The sequence below is a fragment of the Amphiprion ocellaris genome, chromosome 19 (genome assembly GCF_022539595.1).
Source record: "Amphiprion ocellaris isolate individual 3 ecotype Okinawa chromosome 19, ASM2253959v1, whole genome shotgun sequence".
Lineage (NCBI taxonomy): Eukaryota > Metazoa > Chordata > Actinopteri > Pomacentridae > Amphiprion > Amphiprion ocellaris.
This window is the reverse complement of record NC_072784.1, coordinates 10,569,033-10,589,419: the sequence shown is the minus strand read 5'-3', so window position 1 is coordinate 10,589,419 and position 20,387 is coordinate 10,569,033. Positions and strand designations below refer to the sequence as shown.

The 20,387-nt window shown below is 37.4% G+C and overlaps 3 protein-coding genes across 5 annotated transcripts; all 3 read right to left on the bottom strand.

Moving 5' to 3' along the window:
* Positions 1 to 123: 123 nt before the first annotated feature.
* Positions 124 to 6,889, bottom strand: si:ch211-198p11.6 (uncharacterized). The gene is made up of 5 exons (XM_023264221.3): positions 6,723 to 6,889; positions 5,134 to 5,178; positions 4,931 to 5,041; positions 3,127 to 3,261; positions 124 to 3,042 (listed from the first exon to the last, which is right to left on the bottom strand). The coding sequence occupies exons 2-5, from the start codon at positions 5,137 to 5,139 to the stop codon at positions 2,956 to 2,958; spliced, it is 339 nt and encodes a 112-aa protein (XP_023119989.1). The 5' UTR covers positions 5,140 to 5,178; positions 6,723 to 6,889; the 3' UTR covers positions 124 to 2,955.
* Positions 6,890 to 8,361: 1,472 nt separating this feature from the next.
* eif1 (eukaryotic translation initiation factor 1) lies at positions 8,362 to 10,280 on the bottom strand. Its single transcript, XM_023264220.3, has 4 exons — positions 10,091 to 10,280; positions 9,209 to 9,372; positions 8,928 to 9,029; positions 8,362 to 8,832 (listed from the first exon to the last, which is right to left on the bottom strand). The coding sequence occupies exons 1-4, from the start codon at positions 10,119 to 10,121 to the stop codon at positions 8,788 to 8,790; spliced, it is 342 nt and encodes a 113-aa protein (XP_023119988.1). The 5' UTR covers positions 10,122 to 10,280; the 3' UTR covers positions 8,362 to 8,787.
* A 2,490-nt stretch (positions 10,281 to 12,770) lies between these two features.
* Positions 12,771 to 20,118, bottom strand: srsf2b (serine and arginine rich splicing factor 2b). 3 transcript variants are annotated; one of them, XR_004846871.2, is made up of 4 exons: positions 19,508 to 20,117; positions 15,804 to 16,110; positions 13,527 to 13,587; positions 12,771 to 12,946 (listed from the first exon to the last, which is right to left on the bottom strand). XR_004846871.2 is itself a non-coding variant. In XM_035945422.2 (3 exons), exons 1-2 carry the CDS (start codon positions 19,867 to 19,869, stop codon positions 15,825 to 15,827), a joined length of 636 nt encoding a protein of 211 aa, XP_035801315.2. In that variant the 5' UTR covers positions 19,870 to 20,118; the 3' UTR covers positions 12,771 to 13,587; positions 15,804 to 15,824. The 3 variants fall into 3 exon arrangements, 2 of the variants coding, with proteins under 2 accessions (XP_035801315.2, XP_023119979.2); XM_035945422.2 differs by having other exon boundaries at positions 12,771 to 13,587; positions 15,804 to 16,098; positions 19,508 to 20,118; XM_023264211.3 differs by having other exon boundaries at positions 12,771 to 13,587.
* Positions 20,119 to 20,387: the final 269 nt, after the last annotated feature.

The following is a 20,387-nucleotide window of genomic DNA, read 5'->3' as shown; positions in this document are numbered from 1 at the left end:
TTATTATTATTATTATTATTATTATTATTATTATTATTAATAATAATAATAATAATAATAATAATAATAATAATAATAATAATAATAATAATAATATATTATATGAGAGTCCAAACATAGATATTGGGGTTAAGACGACCAGTGTTTATTTATGGTGTGATTTCATTTGAGAAATTTACAAATTAGGGTACAAAACTCTACTTTACCCGACCATGATACATTTTAAGGCTGAGACACTACAGCATCATTAATTATGGAGATTAACATGAGAATTCAAAGATGAAGTTTTGAGCCGACAAAAGCTTCATGTGTCACTTGGTCCTATGTATGATGAAGCATGTTAAGAATATGACGCGAAAGTTGATTAAACTTATCAATTTGATTCAAGGCATGGAAGAAAAAAAACATCCTGTAGGAATTTTAACTGTGTTTAATTCAGAAACTCAATGTAAAACAAAATGCAGCGTGATTTGACAAAAAAAGTTATTTTGTATGATTTGTATTATGCCAACATTTACTTCTAACTTTCAGGGTTTTTTTTCAAAATAGACTTAATACTTACAACATTTAAAGAACAGACTTTGCTTTGCAGCCAAGAAATAAGATTGACATAACAAGTAACAAAATAAAGTGAAATATTAAAGCCAAAATGCTAATTTACCTGAATAAATTGATTATTAAGGTTCAGACCCAACAATAATGTAAAAAAATGAACTTTACCAGAGATTGAGATCCTACACTGTTACCTGTAACCCTCCTGTTGTCTTTATTTATGGACACCAAAAAATATTGTTTCCTTGTCTGAAAAAATACAAAAATTCAGCAAAAAATTCCCCAAATTTCTGAAAATTCCAATAACTCCTTAAAAGTTTCCCTTAAAAGTTTATTTTAAAAAAAAACTAATTTGTCAAGAAAATTCCTGTCAATATTTTCAAAAAATGAGAAAAATCTTCCAAAAAAAGCCCCAAAAAATATCTAAAGTGATTACATATACATCAATAAAACTTCCAACTTTTTTAAAGAACAAAATCCAACGAAATTCGCTGGATTTTGGTTGATTTTTATGAGAATGTTCTTAAAGAAACATTTTCTTTCCACCAAAAAATGTTCAAAAATTTCCCAAAAATGTTGAAAATGTGGACATCAGAAGTTTCACTGTGAAAATATATTTTTTTCCACATTTTCAAACTTTAAAACGGGTCAATTTGACCCGCAGGACGACACGAGGGGTAATTATGCAAATTTATCTCACTATACTGAATATTACGGCTCTACAGTATTATATGAAATATTAATTTTGTGCTGCTGAAAGATGCTTTTTGTCAAGTCAAATTGTTTCCAATGGGAAAAAAAAGAAGTGTAATTATTGGGGATAAAACCCTACTGTTATTTATCTTATCCCATTGATCCCAGTCTGTGGACAGAGTGGAGAAGAAAACAAAGACTCCTAGATTTGAAGTGTTTTTGAATTTAATAAAAACCTTAAAAAACAGATTGTATAAAATAAAAGCACAAAGCTACCTTTTTTCTGAACACTTAGGAATAAACTGTTGATCTTCTGGATTTTTATTTACAGAATATCAACACCAGATTCCACAGTAAGTCACTTTAACACATAAAAACATTTAATTCCATCCTGCTGTCACAAACGTGGATTAATCCGCCACTGAAAATAGTCCCTGTTTCTTTTCTGTTTGTAAAGGAGGAACTGTTTCTGCTTCTGTGGCAGCTGAGATGAAAATGTTGATTCTGTGCCAACAGATCTGAGCTTGCTGTCTTCTAACCCTCCAGTTGTCCTCATTTACGGGCACCAAAAAATATTGTATCCTTGTCTGAAAAAATGCAAAAATTCAGCAAAAAAAATCCCCAAATTTCTGAAAATTGCCAAAACCTTCAGAAAATTCCAACAATTCCTGAAATGTTTCCCTTAAAAGTTTAATTTAAAAAAAAAAAAAAAACAAAAAAAAACAAATTTGACAAGAAAATTCTTGTAAATATTTTCAAAAAATGAGAAAAAATCTTCCAAAAAATCCTAAAAATATCTAAAATGATTACATATATATCAGTAAAACTTCTAATATTTTCTTTAAGAATGTTCACAAAAAAAACTAAATCCAGCGAATTTCGCTAGATTTTGGTTGATTTTTTTGTGAATGTTCTTAAAGAAATATTTTTTTAACATTTTTTTTTCCACCAAAAAATGTTTAAAAAATTCCCAAAAATGTTGAAAATGTGAACATCAGAAGCTTCACTGTGAAGCATTTTCAAACTTTAAAGAAGATTTTTGGTGGTAAAAAAAAGAAATGTTAATAATGTTTAAGAACATTCATAAAAAAAATTTGTGAATGTTCTTAAAGAAAACATTAGAAGTTTTACTGATATATATGTAATCACTTTAGATCTTTTCAGGATTTCTTTTGGAAGATTTTTACTCATTTTTTGAAGAATTTTCTTGTCAAATTTGGGGGACTTTTTTTCAAAACTTTTAAGGGAAATTTTTAAGGAATTATTGTAATTTTCTTCTTCAAGGTTTTGCAAATTTTCAGAAATTTGGGGAATTTTTTTGCTGAATTTTTGGATTTTTTTTCAGACAAGGAAACAATATTTTTTGGTGCCTGTAAATAAAGACAGCAGGAGGGTTAAAAATAATTTTAAAAAAAACAACACTGTGACTTGAATAAACACCCACATGTTCTTATAAATAGCACAATCACAGCCAAGTAATAGGAGATGGTTTTATGAAGACAACAGGAAGGTTAAAAAGTCACAGAAGGTTTTAGCTGCAGAAAGTTCCTGGATCCTCATGCAGACCCTGAATCCTGGAGTGTAAACACAGATTCTCATCAGAACTGAAGGCACTTTAAAGGCGATCTGATGTTTCCTCTCGTTGATGCAGACCTTCATGTCTCTGTAAACTCGACTGAATGTAAAATCACGTTTGCGGTAAATCCTCCTCTACTTGATCCTGATCTCGAAGCAGAGACAGTTGCAGGATTCACACTCTGGAGGCTGACAGGTGCAGGCACAGTCCCACCGATCACACTGAGACAAAACACAACATTTTAACCTTCATGTCTGCAGCATTGAGTCAGCGGCTTGTGCTAAAGCTGTCTGAGGTTCACTTACAGAAGGAGAAGAACACGAAGGCAGGAGGGAGTCCACGGTCGGCAGCTTACAGTCGCACATCGCAGCAAATCTGAAGCACTGATCACAAACGGAGACGCTGGGACAGCAGTCGGTGCAATACGAGGAGCAGCAGTCCTGTAAGAAGAGAAAGCAGAAACAGGAAGCAGCTGCTTTAGTTTGTGTTGACAGATGTGGCTTCTGAGCACAAACTGGTGAAGTCTGAGCAGAGATTAAACTTAAAGGATTCTGGTTATTTATTTGTTAACTACTGAGCAGATAAGAAAAGTGTGGATCATTTTATGAATCTCTTTCTCCTCGTTGATGAACCGAGTTTGTTTCTTGTTAAAGGTTCAGAAAATAACCAACAAAGTTAAAGCATTCAGTGCATTAATTATTTGTATTTACTCACATTACTTGATCTGTCAGCTAATAATTAAAGAAACCAAATACTAACATGAAGTTAGCAGCAGATTTCTGCAGTAATAAATATATCTGCAGCTCATTTCTGTTTTGGCTGATATATTTTCTCTGAAGTGATGAAGATTGTGTTTTTAGCATCGTCTGTTCGTAGTAAAAACATCAGATTCACTCTGATATTACTGATATTTTTGAGAGGAACATGCTTTTCTTTTTGCTGCTGTTGTTGTTTTCTGAGAAACAAATAGACTTTTCTGTGCTGCCGGATGAAAACAGAAACCCAAAAAAACATGAATTTTTCATTTTTGCACTACTGTGTTTATATATTCCTTTCTAGATGTAAATTACTGTATATATTGTGTTATATTTCACTTTATTACTACTATTTTTTTCTCCCTGTTCCTCTTTCTATAGTTTATTTATTTTTTATTATTCTCTTCCATATTCCCAGAGTGACACCAACAGCCGAAACCAAATTCCTTGTATTTTGTGTTCATACTTGGCCATTAAAGCTGATTCTGATTGTGTTTTTTTAATACAAACTTTCCTTGTTAACTCCAACTGTCAGACTGTTATTTCAAGAGAAAACTGAACTATAAAAAAAAAAACAAAAAAAAGAACAAGAGGGTTAAAATCTGGCAGCCGGAGTGTAAAAAATTGTAAAATATTGTAATGCTTAAAAATTGTGAAGTAAAAATATCAACAAATAATTATAAAATAATTACACTTTTAGCTGATTTAAATACAGCACCACAGGGTAATTCTACGGTCAAACGTTGTAAAAGAACAAATTATGATTTCAAAAATGACAGATTTTTGATCTGGACATTATTTACAGTTGTGGGTTAATTTTCACAAATAAAATGTAAATTAATATTTTTTCTGTGATTGTACTTGATACCATCTGTAAAATACTAAAACAAGGAAAATCTGTAAAACAACATTTTTATAATGCATAATAAGCATAATTTTTGTATAAATAACTGTGAATATCTGAAAAATAACTGTATTTTGTGCTTATTTAAATACAGTAAATATGTGGTGTTATTTTTGGTCAAATGTTCAAAATACAGATTTTTAATGTGGACAGTTTTTATAGTTTTGGAGTGTTTTCTTAATTTATAAAAAAGACATTTTTTTCTGTAGTTTAATTCAATCTTATTTAGAATGTAACATAACTGGGAAAAACAGTAAATAGTTTGGAAAAAAGAGTCACAACCTGTCAAATTCTCCAGTCATTGTTATTTCTCACTGTTGCTGCTAAAAGGAACTAAAAGGAAACTGGTTTTGTTGGCTTCTCTGTAAATCTTGTAAAATCTTTACTTCACTGAGTGAAGTGCATTCAGGTGACACGTGCTGTGGAGTACATAAATGAAAGTGAACCAACCTTGAGGCAGTAACGGATCCACAGTCCGACCCCCAGAACCACCATGTACAGACCGACTGTGATCATCAGAACTGCAGGTAGAGGGATGGACAGCTGCCAGATGGACAGAACCTGCAGAACAGAACCATCAGAACATGAAACGTCCATCAGCAGACCCACGAGGAGACAGAAAATATAATACTAATACCATGACGGCTCCTCACCTCCATTGTGTCTTTCTGAAGATAAACCTTTAAGTGTCACAGAACCTGACAGGAACAAACACAGTTTAAACCTGATTCATGACACTTTCATCATCTTCTTCTGTGGGTTTTGAGACAATATAAAGAAGCAGTTACACGTTTGGCCTCGCAGACAAATGTTCGGCTTCACTTACACAAGTTTATACAGTTTAAAACAAAAGTGGAAACATCCAAAGTATGAACAAACATGTTAAAACAACGCAAAATATTGTTCAGATTTTAGATTCCTCAACATGTGGAGTAGCTTACAGTTAAGAGAAACTTATCTGGTGGAATTTATTCCGTCTTATACAGACACCAGTTGTGCTGCATCGAGGTAATAACTATATAATGCATCTTTTACATTAATAACGACAGTATAGAAACACCAGATTTTTACCGAGTCCACATCAACATTTAGGCAAAAGATCTAAATTTAAAAAAAGGAACTCGTCGTATTTTCCACATGTCAAATCCTGCTGGCTAATTATTTGCTTTCATTTCCATTCTTAAGGTTTAATAATCATTCATGACTGTCATTCTGGATGAGTTTTGAGTCATTTAAAACATTTTTTTGGTAATTTTTTATTTACTTTTTTTCATTTATTTTTACTGATGTGGAACTGGTTTCAAGTCATTTCAGACTACTTTTGAATCATTTCAAGTCTAAATATAAAAATATAAAAAAAACAGAACCTTGTCTTGTCAAACTTGCCACACATCAGACTCTACTGATGTTAGAGCCTCAAAAGTTGGTGAAATGTCGACAAAAGTCTGCATTATAGTCGAAATACAGATCCATCCACTTACAGGAACTTTCTGGGGACACTTTACCAGCCTGGTTTGAAAATTGAGCACTTTATTTCAATTTTCAAGGACCAATAATTATAAATGTATCCTTTGTTGGATCCTGCAATTATTTTGATCTGATGAAAACTGTTTTCTCTGTGTCCTCACCAAGTATCATGGCTGTGTGAGTTTTAATTTTGGTATTTTGAAGAATTAAAATGGCTTCACTGGGCTTTACCTTCATCATTGCTGCACATTATTTTCATCCTGATCTCATCCATGTTGAATTTGTTACTCATGAACAGAATTTGTCTCCATTTAAAGACGCTAAATTACTGATTCTAAGACTGAGACACCAACAGTCAAACATCACTACTATTACTGTTTTGTTTCTGAACATGTTTTATTCTGTAGTTTAAAGCAAAGTTGCAGCTGTTAAAAAACTGTATTATCAAACGTACAAAAACCTAATATCGAATCTGAATTATTACAAACACTTCATAGTTAAAGAACAATGCTGTGACTTAAAAATAAAGAAAAAAATAAGAGCAGTTTTATGGAACAGATGACGGCTACGTTGGGAGCCGTTGACCGTTAGTTACAAACTAACTGAGCTAACAGCGCTAACTGAGCTAATAAAGCTAACTGAGCTAACAGCGCTAACTGAACTAATAGAGCTAACTGAGCTAACAGCGCTAATAGAGCTAATAGAGCTAACTGAGCTAACAGCGCTAACTGAACTAATAGAGCTAACTGAGCTAACAGCGGTAACAGTCACTGACCGCTGCGCCGCTGAGTTTCTCCGGAGACTCAGTCTGAGCTGGAACATCTGGAGGAGAACCATATTTTACACCTTTCATGGTTTAACGGAGGAGAAATCCGTTTGTAAAGCTGCTGCTGAAAACAAACCGAAGATAGCGCTATGGCGGCGGCTGCGTTACCATGGAGAAAGAAGGATCCCGAGAAGGAACAAAAAGCGCGAACGCGAAAACTAATTTCCTCCACTGGCAGAGTAAATTTAAGAAAATTCCTAGATATCTAAAATGAATATTTGAAGTCCTTCGTCGCTGCTATTGGTTGTTATCATTTTTATTTTATTTTTATTGCTAAATTAAAACAGCATTCAATGTTGGGAGGTAATTTGATGTATTTTACAGGACAAAATAAATCTTTCTCATCAAAATATAAATATATAATTTTTTTCATTGGCTATTTCCATTTTTGATGTTACAATGAGAATCATATGGACATCCCTCTGGTATATAGTGGTCGATGAATTTGAATAGTGAAGCGTTGCTAATAACGTAATAACGCATATGTGACTGGAAACAAGATCGAATAGAAAGACACCTGTGTATGATTGTTTCATGTTTGTTTCTGTATTGCCTTGATTGGAATAAATTAATGTAGTGCTACAGTTAAACTATCAATATGATGGTGTATAGATGTTGTATAGTTTTGTGCAGTGTTTGAGAGAAATCGTGTAGATGTAATCCAGCTGTTTAAAAATTAACAATTTATGATTTAGTTTGTATGTTCTTTCTTCACACTCAGCAATGTTCCAGTCCAAAGGTATGGAACACAATAAAACACTTGCAGAGCTTGAGCTAAAACACTTCTGCAAACTGAAGAAGTAAAAGCAGCCACACAGGACAAACTTATCAACTGCAGAAATTTTATTGAACCAAATGTGGAATTTGCAAAACACTCTCCATCACCTTGAGTCACAGTGACAGTGTGACCTGGCCATGGCTTTGATTTTTACTGGAGAACTTCAGCATCTCTACGTCTTAGCTCGTGTTTATAAATTATTGCATTGCAGGAAATTAAAATATTCAAGTGTCCATAAACCACAGGTTTGGTACCAGATCTGTTGAGGGACCAAACCAGAAAGCTGGTCGAGCACCAGAGCAGGAAACTCATCGCCGGCTAGTAAATCCCCAAGGAGGCTCGATTTTACTATCTAAGAATATTTAACAAGATAAGCTGAGCCAGAGAATACCAGCAGTTGAGGTGATTTCCCACCCTGGTGTCAATCTGTGAACTGATTCAGCCTTCGTGTTACAGGCTTCGCTTCGACCACCACTCAACGCTCATCAACTTTGATACTTGGATTGGTATCAAAAAGTGGTAAGAAAATGTCGTATCAAACAGAAAGAGCAAAAAAACACAAATCTGCTGGATGCTGGAGGAGTGGTGACGGTGGTCAGTACTGATGGTTCCTCTGCTCAGCTGGTGGAGTAAACAAAGGAGAACTCAGGCAGAACAAAAGGAGGTACGTAAGTCATGTTGGCGAACACAAAACACCCTGCATCCCTCCTGCAGTCTTCTAACTTCAGCAGTAAACACTGTAGTACACCTGAGACCCTCCTGCACACTCAGCCCCCACCCCAACCCCCAGGACACCACTCCACTCCAACATATGGAGACTCATCGTTTTATTGAAACACCTTGAAGTACAAAACAAAAACGTTACATGAAACGGTGCCTCCGCAACATGGCACAAGACCTAAAATGAAAAAAATTTAAAAGGAAATAAACAAAGGGGACGAGGAAGGAGGAAGTGTGTGAGGGAGGGTCATCACCACTCATCCCTGATGTTGTGTGGAGCTGCAGCGGTGTGTCTTTGCGAGAGCGAGCCTGCCCCCTGGTGTCGTAGCGGGGCGGTGGTGTTACAGAGTCCCATGTTTGTCAGAGGTAATTCACGTGTTAGCTAATAGGAGCTGGTGGGGTTGCAAGGGGGGAGAGGGGGGAGGAAGAGCAACAGCAGCACATAGGAAGAGGGGAAGAGAGGGGGATGGGGGAGTTTAATGGCCTTCCAGGAGGGGAGAGGGCTGCAAGCAGCTTCTAGAAGCCGTGGACTTTGAGCTGCTCCTCCTTGGCCAAGTCAATCTGCAAAGAAACAACAGATTAGCGACTGAAAACAACCTCAGACCTTCACCACAAGTCAGACACTGCTGAACTACAGGAATGTAAAATAAACTCACCTCAATGAGGAACTGGCAGATATTCTTGCGCTGGTCTCCCTGCAGCTGGATCACTTCACCATACTCTGGGTGCTCAATCACTGTCCCATTGCAGGCAAACTTCTGTTGGGGTCAAAAAGAGCAAAACATTGAGTCACAAGGACACACAGCAGCCTGCTTTATCGTCTGATGAAAGCTGGCAGCCTGCCACAAAGCAGCAGCAACCCCGACCGAGACAGATGCTGCTGATGTGGAGGAAACAGGGCGCAGCTGACGGCCAACACCCCACCCCAGGGCCCTACCTTCTTGAAGGCCTTGACTAGCTTCTTCTTGTCATAGTCGGCGGAGATGCCCTGGACAGTAGTGAGGGTCTTCCTGCCGTTCCGCTGTTGGATTCTTATGTGGATGTAGTCCTCTGTCCCGGCTGGGAGGCGGTCATCACCCTTAGTTGCATCAGCAAAGGGGTCTGGAGGAGTAGAAACAGTAGTTAGAAAAAACTTCAGCAACAGAAATGCCGTTCACTTTAACATGGGTCACCTAATCTCTGTTGTAAAGATATTTCACAAATTTACATAATTGAGGGACATATTTTGTCCCCTTGGTTCTAAAAACTGCCAAATCAGCTCGTATGTTTTCATTGGAAAGGTCATATTTCAGATGTCGCAGATGCTAAATATACAGCTTAACAGCTCAGTGTGGCAGCGTTCGTTAGCATCCGCTAAGCGGCACCTTTAGCCAGCAGCAACGGAATAACAGCAGAGTCATGACACGGTAACTTTCACTGCCTCGTTCAAACTGTCCTGTAAACTGTAGCTGAGCTGAATAAATGTGATGTACACTACCTCTAGCAGCATGACTTCGCTGAATCCTCACAAGCGCCGACAAATCTGAATAATAAGCTAACGCCTAAGTAACAAAATGTGGGCCTAATGGCGGTCGTTTCAACGTTAGCAGAGGCCCGCTAATCGACTAAAACCACCGAGTCCAGATAGCTACATTAAAACACAGACAATCTAACGGGGAGTTAAACATTTATGTCAGACTTTAAAGAACAAAAGTGTAACAAACACTGAAATCAGTTTCACAGTCACTAAACCCTCGACGTAAGTTAGCAGGTTAGCCCGGCTAGCTGTCGCCCTTCCCCCACCTTGTGCCCCGGTTCAGCTCGATGAAAAACGACTCACCAAAAGTTTGGAGGTTCTGGATACCGGACATACGATAAGATTTGCTTTCCTTTCGGATAATAACTTGGTTAGCGAGCGGTTCGTCGGCTAACTTGGACTGTTCTATTGTCGTTTCGGGGATGTGCCTCTTCACGGGAGCGACGCTCGACTCGGCTTCGGCAGCTTCTCACAAAATGGAGCCTGTCGAGCTCGTACGTCTGCAAAACGAGCCCTTATAGCCCCGCCCCGAAATGTTCGTCAACACGTCGCTGACGCGGGACGCCGCCGGATGCCACGCCTTAACTTTACCGGAAGGGTGACGTCATTATGTGAGAATTTAGTCATCCTCGCGACAGGAAAATTACCAAAACATACAAAAACACTTTAATATTCAATAATATTGATTCTTATGGTATTTAACGTTAAACAAACATCACAAATCAATCAAAACCTTAGAGAACTGCATCGTATAAATTTCTTTTTACCCAAAATTATCCAACAAAACGTGTCATTGCCCTTTTATAATCGTTAAAAATATGAATTCTTTCTTCTAAAAGTTAAAAATATTTAAAACAACAAAAAAACCCAAAAAATCTTCAGAGAATGTAATAATATCAATTTAATGTCAAAATGAAGGTGTATTTTCTTCACCCAATAACAAAATATGTCAGTGCCCTTTTATGATAGTTAATAATATGAATTCTTCACATTTTGATTGTTTATAACAACAGGAAACTATTGAAATATCCTCAGAAAACATAATAAGACCAATTTAAATTTAAATATTTACTGTTTCATACAAAAATGTATTTAAAAAAAACTCAAAGAACGTCACAGTATCAATTTACTGTCAATGGGAATATTATACATGAAGTTAGTTTATGAACTTAACAAAATTATATTTAATTGCATTTTTCCTTTACATGTTTAACGTTTTAAGAAAAAACATTAATACTGTCCTCAGAGAACATAATTTTATCAAGGATTGTTTTAATTACTCAATGTTATACAACAAAACATGGAAATGTCAGTTTATCATATTTGATGATCTTAATTCTTTACATATGTAGTGTTTAAACCAACAAAAATTAATGAAAATCCTCAGAGAACATTGTACTATCAATTTGCTGCCAATAGTATCAATATTAATTCTTCAACATTTGACAAATAATTCCATTTAGTTTTTGGACTTAACATGAAACAACAAAATATGTAAATAACTTGTTGTAATGTTTATTATTTGAAGATTTTATGTTCTGAACAATTAACTACAACAGGGGCAGTTTTTAATTGATAATATACCGCAAAATGTGTGAAGGCACTTTTATCATATTAATAAATATTTTTTCTTTTCAGATTTTATGCTGTAAAAAGAAAAAATCTCCAGAAACTTCAGAGAACGTTAACATATAAACCCATTGTAAATAGAAATGTTTTTACATGAAAATGCACTTTAATAAAACATAACTTAAAATCTTCGAGTATTTATTGTTGTAAACAGCAAAAATCAGCAGGATCTACAGATAGCGCATCAGTTCACTGTGAATATTAATGTTTTTAAACCAAAGATCACACAGCAAAATATCTAAATTTAGTTTTCTAACGTTTAAAAAAAATAATTCTTTAAATATTAAATGTTCTAAAGTATTAACTTCATCAGGATCCGCAGGAACTAATCGCATCAGTTTCCCCTGAACAAATGTTTTCTTTTGTTGCAAGATTGAACTGCAACAAGATATGTAAATGCACTTTAATAATATTTAATAACATTTATTTAGTCAGTGTTCTAATTAATTAACCACAAGGGGATCCTAAAGAACATGATCATATCAGTTTACTGTGAATGGATTTTTATTTCTACTCAATATTACAGAAAGGTTTAGAACACCCTAATTTTTGCAGTTTTTTATTGGGAATTCTGCACGTTAATGTCTCATTGTACTCTGAAATGACAGCATAGAACAAATAAACAAATGAAGTTAAAACAAAAAAATCAATTTAGAAACCAAAATATATTCTAAACTTTTGACTCATCAGATATAACAGCTGAACACACTCATGGCATTCTTTCCACAACAGAAATCAAATATTCTTCAGAAAGTTCTTCCCAGCTCTGTTGCAGAAGTTCCCATAAATTTGTGGCACTTGGAGGCTGCTTTGCTTTCACTCTTCTATTCAGTTCAACTCAAACCAGCTCCATGTGGTTTAAGTCTGGAGACTATGCCGAGCACTCCATGTTTTCAAAATTACCATCGTTTTTTTTTACCCTCTGCTATCCCTACCCAGATCCCAACATGTCCTTTTTCTTTTTTTCTTCAAGAAAGGTGCGCGCAGCACTGCGCAGCAGCCGGAGCTGTCATTGGCAGGGCAGCTCAAATGAAATTTCGTTGTATATGAAAGTGTGCAATGACCAATAAAGATTGATTGATTTTCCTAAGGTGGTTCTGGCAGAGCTTGGACTTATGTTTTGAGCTCATTATTGGAATTTTCTTCCTGAAGGTTTTGCAAATTTTCAGAAATTTGGTGAATTTTTTGCTGAACTTTTGGACTTTTTTTTCAGACAAAGAAACAGTATTTTTTGGTGCCCGTAAATGAAGACAACAGGAGGGTTAAAAATAATAAAAAACAACAACACTGACTTGAATGAACACCCACATGTTCTTTATAAATAGCACAATCACAGCCAAGGAATAAGAGACGATTTTAGACAAAAACATCAAATCTTTATTAAAGTCACATTAGTTCACTATGAAAGAAAAGAGAGGAGAACTTTTTATTTTGAGAACGGGTGGAACTGTAGCGACCGTAGCACTGTAGTCACAGCAGCATTCTGGAGAAACAGCTAACCAGCAAAACTCAACTGCTACACAACTGCGCCTAGTGCACAAAAACAAACACACAAGCAGGGTTAGCATCAAAAAAAAAAAAAAAAAAAATCACAGAAAGCAAGTCCAGTCAGTGACGTTCTGTAAAATTAAGGTACAAATTCAGCGTTTTCCTGCCTGACAAACACCCTGAACTGCAGCAACGAGAGGCGCTGAAGAAGCAGGTGAAGGAAATTAAACAAAGAAATAAAACAGAGGCCATGTTTCTTTCTGTTTACTGGGTTTTATGTCACTTTGGTGTCTTTTTTTTAAACTCCAGAGCAGAAATTAAATAAAGCAGTTTGTTGATGAAATATGTTTAAAATGTGCTTTTACATGGAAAGTGAGGCCTGCATGAAGATTTTCCCCATTAAAGATTCCATTTTTGCAGCTGGATTTTAATGATAAATACAGTTATGACATCCAAAGAAAGATGGTTAAACCTGAACCCATGACAACGAAATAAAAGTGAAGCAGAAGTGTTTGAATCCAAACACTCAGTAAAGCAGAAACGGCCTATAAAAAGCAGATAAAATGATATTTGTGAAACCAAAAACAGACTTTCTGAGGCCAAATGGAGACACAATAATGACCTTTTGGAGCTGGACGCTGGTTCTTGTGTTGGATCCAGTCTGGAAGTTCTCAGGTCTTCAGCTGAAACGGTCAAAAACAAGCCGACGTTAGAGGAACGTTTCAACAAAACGCTCTGCAGAAGTTTAGTAAATCCAGAAAAACTGGAAGTCAACTTGGACCAGAAAGTGTTTATAGAACTAAAGTGATTATATTCTACATGTCAGGAGTCATTTAACCATCAGTGAAGACACATTTTTGGTTTTCATTTGGACAAATTCTAAGTAATTTTGTCCTTCAGGCAAAGATTTGTTATTGTGGATAAATTTAAATTCACTTCAGACAAATTTTGAGCCACTGCAAACTATTTTTATTGTTACAAATTTGTGTTAATCTGAACAAATTTCCACACATTTTAGACGAATTTCAAGTAATTCTGGACGCATTTTTATCATTGTGGATGAATTTTGAGCCACTGCAGACATCGTTTTGTTCTTTTAGACAGGTTTCATTAAAATTACTTTAACGATTAAATTAAGTTGTTGTCATTGTTTTTGTCAGTGCAGGCACATTTTTTTTCTTTTGGACAAACATATATTTTTAAGAAAGTTTTAAATCTTTTTGGATGAATTTTGAAAAGTTGTTTTCATTCTGGATAAATTTCAAGTCGTTTTAGACAAATTTTGAGCCACTGAACAATTTTTACTATCGTCATCCTGGATAATCATTGTCATTTTGATTTATTTTTTTTTTTGGACAAATTTTGAGTACTTCTAACCAGATTTTTTTTATTCTTAACCTACTGGACAAACCTTGAATCATTGTGGACACAATTTTAGTTATTCTGCACAAATGTTTGTTATTTTGTAAACTCATTTGAGTCATTTTGGACAATTTTCGTTCTTTTGGAAAAGTAGTTTTCATTCTGGACAAATTTCAAGTCGTTTCAGACAAATTTGCGCCATTGAAGCATTTTTATTATTGTTAAGTTCTTGTGGATAAATCTTTGTCCTTTTAGATTTTAAAAACTATTTTGGACCACATTTTAAGTTTTATTGGACGTAAAGATTTGGTCAGGGATGGCGACCACATTTAAACTGCGGCCGATTTAAAAAAGCATAATCTAAGAACCTTCTGATTGCACCTGATTTATTTCAAGCTCTCAACTTGATTGGATTTTAAAGTAGCAGCTAGATGCACACAGGTGATCACCATTATTGATTCTTCTTCAAACGGAGTAGACAAACAATGAAGAAATAAAAAAGCAGGACCGACATGGGAGATAAACCGTAGTTCATCTCAAACCAACACAGAAACCCAAAGCAGCTGCAGGAAGCCTGAAAGCAGCTCATCAAACACCTGCTAACTGCTGTAAATCCACAAACAGGACTTTGGGAAGAGATATCTGGTTTACCGTCAGAACTGTTCTTAAAAAAAAAAAAAAAAACGCTTTAGTTACTTAAACACTGACAAAAAGTAGGTGCAGCTGTAATATTCGGAAACAACAAATACACATCTACTGTTGTTGTTTTAGGGGAAAAAAAACCGAGCACCTGACAAAGTGGCTGCTAAAGGGGCAATATCATTCTATAATTTCATTTAGCAGATGGTTTTATCCAAAGCGACGTACATCTGAGAGGACATAAAACACAGGCGGTGTGGTGGCTGTATCAGCTGTTGGAGTGCAGACCTGAACCGCATAACAAGGAGAGCATAGAACAGGACAAAGTAGAACACCAGGAAGCACCAAGAAAGGAGGGAGATCACAGAAATGGCAGGAACCATAACTAGGAAGAGAATTCCGAGGAGGAAGGAGAGGTAGAGGAGGAAACAGCTGAGGGAACCAATAGGAGGACACAAATGTAGGACGGATGTGAACATTGACCAGTTGCAGTGCTTTTTTGGCTGCCTGTAGAGCCAGTCTGGTCTTTCTTTCTCTTGATTCCCCAAGGAATAAAACCAGCCATCCATTCAGAATTCCAGTTAGGAAAATCGGGATACTGTGCTTGGAAGATGGGGATGCTATTCCAAAAAGCGTGGGGTTGGAACGGATCAGCTTGCACTGTGGAAAAGGACATGACTTTTGGGGCGCAAAGGGGATATATTCTGTCTATTTATATATATCGCCTCGTAGCCAGAAGACTTGATATTTGTAAGGTAGGAGGGAGCTGCTTTCATTCTGGTTTTGTATGCAAGTGTGAGAGTTTAGAGTTTTACATTTTAACAACCATCTCCCTCCCTGACAGAAGACATTTTAGTAACAAATAGTAACTAATAAAATGCATCTTGTCCAGACTCACCTTTGGCTGCTGAGCTGAGAACTACGAGGATTCACCTCCGTTTTCTGCGGCCGACTTGGGCTGGCTCTTAGACCTGGACCTGGACCCCCTTCTGGAGGAAGGGGTGTGGCTTCTGGATCGGGACCTGGACCTGGACCTAGATCTGGAACGGGAATGGGCCTTGGTCTTCTTGTTCCTGGGGGAGCGGGACTTGGACCTGGAGTAGGACCGGGACCTGGACCTGCTGTAGCGGGACCGGCTTCGGGACCGGGAGCGACTCCGGCTGCGAGACCGGCTGCGTCTCCGGTGTTTGGGGCTGAGGGAAGAGCTGCATACATTCAGTTCAGTTATGGTCTGTGATGTGAGAACAGCTGGAACTACATGGAGGAAACACGACCTGGAGCTTGATCAGCACCAAACATCTACATTATGAACAACAAACAAAAACATTCTCTGATTACTGAGACAGATATTGCAATTTGCTCATTTTAGCAGTTCCCTTCCACTGAATACATAAAAACTGTGCTGTGATTTTTGCTGCAGTCTATATCAAACATACATGTCTCTTTATTTTTTTTCTATTTTTAACACATAGTACATTTAAAACAACAATGTGCTTTACAGTTAAAAAAAGCTTATGACTGGTGGTAAGAATTAGCTTAAGTTGAAATACAAGGGTTACGACCATAAAGTGTTATTTCTGCTGACATTTTACCTCAGTATTTTACATAGTAAGGATTAAGTACTTCCACATTTTTTAAAAATAAAACACAACTGTAGCTTACAATAATCCATACTGAGGCTGAGATCAAACCGTGGCTGTTTCTCAATATGCGTACTTGTCCATACCTACGTTCTCGTGAAACATCATCAGTCTGAGACCAAGTACTGTTGCAATTCAAAGAACACATCTGACCTAGAACGCATGAAATACCCGGATGTGTTCTCGCTCCGCCCACATTTATGGAGACTGCATTGGACCAGACTTGTGCGGACTTGGGGCGGCCAAATAACCCATAATGCATTTTGGGCCGACTACCAGGAAAGGTTGAGGAGGAAACTTTCAGAGGTAACAGAAGTTTTTTTTTTGGAAATACTACTGTTATTATGATACAAAATGTAGTTTTCAGATTATTTCAGGCGAGAAAGTAGTTGTGTAAACGTCAAATATGTGGTCAATTTATCCAGATAAAGCCTGATTAAAAATTTACTCCAACGGTTTCAGAGATGTGAGTGTCCAGGTTAAATGGCTATGAGCGGCTGGTCAGCCTCACTGTAGCCGTCGACAGCAGCCTGATGTCGGCAAGACTTTTAGAAATCTGCCGCTGGCTCTGACAGTTAAACGGGGATATAAGTAGTTTTACGTTTATCTAAAAGTCACACTTTGGCCTCATGGTGTATTTTTTTTATTATTCAGAGGAAAATGAGCTTGAAAGAAGTTAAAGTTAATATTCATAACATAATATTGTTAATGTAGTACAACTGTAGTACAATTTTGTTCTATTCTTATGACTGTTACTGCACAGTAAAAATAACATTTAAGCAACATTTTATTCCAGGGACATCTGAAGAAATCCAGATCCTCACTGACTGCTGGGAAACTCCACAGACAGAACATCAGCAGCTTCATCTTCAGCATCTGGACCAGCATGATGCTGTTCATGGAAACTGAAGGATAGAAAATGCTGAATTGTACTGAAGCATTTTACATTAAATATTTTTCAATTGTGTTTAAAAAATGAATTGAATTGTTGAAGCCAGAAGTAAATGTTGCTCTAACATCAGACCTGTGTGATCAGATGCTGGTGATGTTTGAAAAGGTTTCTGTTTTATTACCTGACAGGCAGAAGAAGAGCTCACCTGTAGGAGCTCACCTGTGTTCAGGTTCTGAGTAGAATAGTTGACATGAAATATTCTCTCATTAATCAGTGATGATGTTCAGCATACAGAAGTCCTGGTGATCACATTAAAGTGTAGTGATGTTTGTGAATCTGTCAGACTATAAACCTCTGGATATCAGAAAACAAACATCAGGTATGTATGTAGAATGTAGACTAATGTATTTTAGTCATGTTAATAATAAAACTGTAAACCATCCATCCCTGTTTATGAGGTGTCCTCGTGAAGGTTTTTTTTTTTTTTTTCAGAAATCAGTTTTTGAATTTTTTTTGTGGACAGAACTGATAGAACTGAGAATGAGACGGTTCAGTTCATCACAAACTACAGCTGTCAATAAATCAGCAGCTCTAAAACATTAAAAAAAGATTTATAATGATTTCACAAACCTGAATATATCCACACAGTAACTGTTTTAATATTAAAACGTGAACATGCAAGGCTGTGTTATTATATCTGTTCCATTTTGTTGTTTTTCATGGTAAAAATAACCACAGCAGATGAACCGAGGTGGTGACTTCATCAAGTACGCTGGTGTTCCAATTGCACTTCAGCCTCTATGTGTTCTCACAAGTCCGGACTTATGAGAACGACTCGCCAAGTACGCGAGTATGGACTTGCGTACTTCGAATTGAGAAACGGCCACAGACTTCGCTTATCCCGTGCGAATGCACTGCGAGAAATACAGACGTCCTGGGGTAATTCACAAATTACCAGAGGTCCTCAGGTAATACTAATCCTGTGTGAATAGGGCTTAAGTGCTCGAATTATTCAATGGAGTCCGGTGTCCACACAACTACATGCTTTTTAACTATCAATGGACTCCAAAGTGAATTTTACTGATAAAGTGTACACGTTTATTGCTATTATTATTGTTATTATTATTTTATCAGAGCCGAATTACACAGTGGATCTTACTGGTTACTGGTAAAAACACTTATAATTTGTTCAGTGAGGGATGTGTTAGTTAAGTTAGACAACATCTTCCTAAACACTCGAATTATTCAATGGAGTCTGGTGTCCTCAAGACTAAAAGCTTTGTTGTAGAAATTGACACATTTAGGCCTTGTCCACACGTAGCCGGGTATCTCACAAAACGAAGATATTTTTCTACGATTCGGCCTACCATCCACACGAAAACAAAGATTTACATCATCAAAAACGATTCTTTTTAAAAACTCCGACCAAAGTGAAGATTTGCGAATTCTCCGTTTTATGCGTCTGCATGTGGACATCAGTAACCGGAGTTTTGCGTTTCGAAACGTCACCGCCTGCGACAAAATATGTTCTTACGTCACATATGCGACCTGTGTTTACATTCGGTAACAGTATGGATGCTCTCACAAGGTTTTGGGCGCTGTTTCTTGTACAGGCGCTTTTTACTTGCTTGTTTTTACAAGCCCAGATACTGCTCCACATTCAACAACACAGGCGAAGGACGACGTTAAGGACGGTTATTCTCCACCACCTTGCTAGGATTTGGGGAACTACTGCCACCTAAAGGTCCGGCATGCTTATGAATGTGCTGAAAAACGCACTTATGCGGTTAGGTGTGGATGAAGTTTTTATCTAAAAACGAGGTGGTGTGTACGTAAGTTTTTTTCTAGACGGAGGGGGGCAGGATATTCGGTTTTACAAAAACCCTGCTACGTGTGGACAAGGCCTAGTTTATTATTATTTTATTTGAGCCGAATTATACAGTGGATCTTACTGGTTTGTAAAGAAAAAACTTATATTTTGTTCTATGAGGGATGTGTTGGGTCAGTGGGCCTCCCGAACACTTGAATTATTCAATGGAGTCTGGTGTCCTCAAGACTAAACGCTCCTACCTTCTGCTTCGGCGTCCGTGGCCGCTGTACCTCCGGGTGGATCCTCCTCGCCGTCCTCCGCCGTAGTGGGAGTCTGGCGGTCTGCCGTACCGGGCCATCTGGACCCGCAGCTCTCGGCCGTCCAGCAGCGCTCCGTCCATGGCGTCCATCGCGTCCTCGGCGTCCCGTTTGTCGTGGAACCGAACGAACGCGAAGCCCCGGCTCTCTTTCGTGTAGCGGTCTCGGGGAATGTAGACGTCCCCCACCCGGCCGTACTTCTCGAACACCCGGCGGAGGGTTTCGGGCGATGTTCGATACGTCAGGTTGTCCACTTTGAGGGAAGTCATGCCGTCGACGTCCGGCGGAGGCCTACCGTAATTCATGGCGGTGAAAGCAGCGAGGCCCGGAAGGAGCCTCCACAAAACAGTTGAGAAACTAGCGTCGAAGACAAGCACGTATGTTTATAAAGTCCACGCAAACACAGAAGTGTGTTGTAAGTCGAATTACATCGCCTGTGTGCAGTCTGAAGCTCCACGACTTTAAAATAAGCTACTTTTCCCCCAGTATAACTCCGTCCGAGCCACTTCCAACTGCCTCGCACAGCCGAGTCCAACTTCTTCTTCTTCTTCTTCTACTTTACAAAGAGGCGGTGTCCACTTACAGCATCAGCGCCATCGTGTGGAGTTAAATAGATTCTCAAAATGAACAGGCAAGCAAAATATTTTTTTTTCCCGGAGAATTCTTCTTTAACCGCTAATTATAACAAGGCGGAGTGTTTTCCAAATTTTTCAACTTTTTTTGTTTTATTTTTGACCAGTGTGTCATCTTCTCCTTTGGGAAGTAGCCGGTTTTAGCTATTATCCACATCAATGCCATCTTGTGGAGTTAAATTGATTCTCAA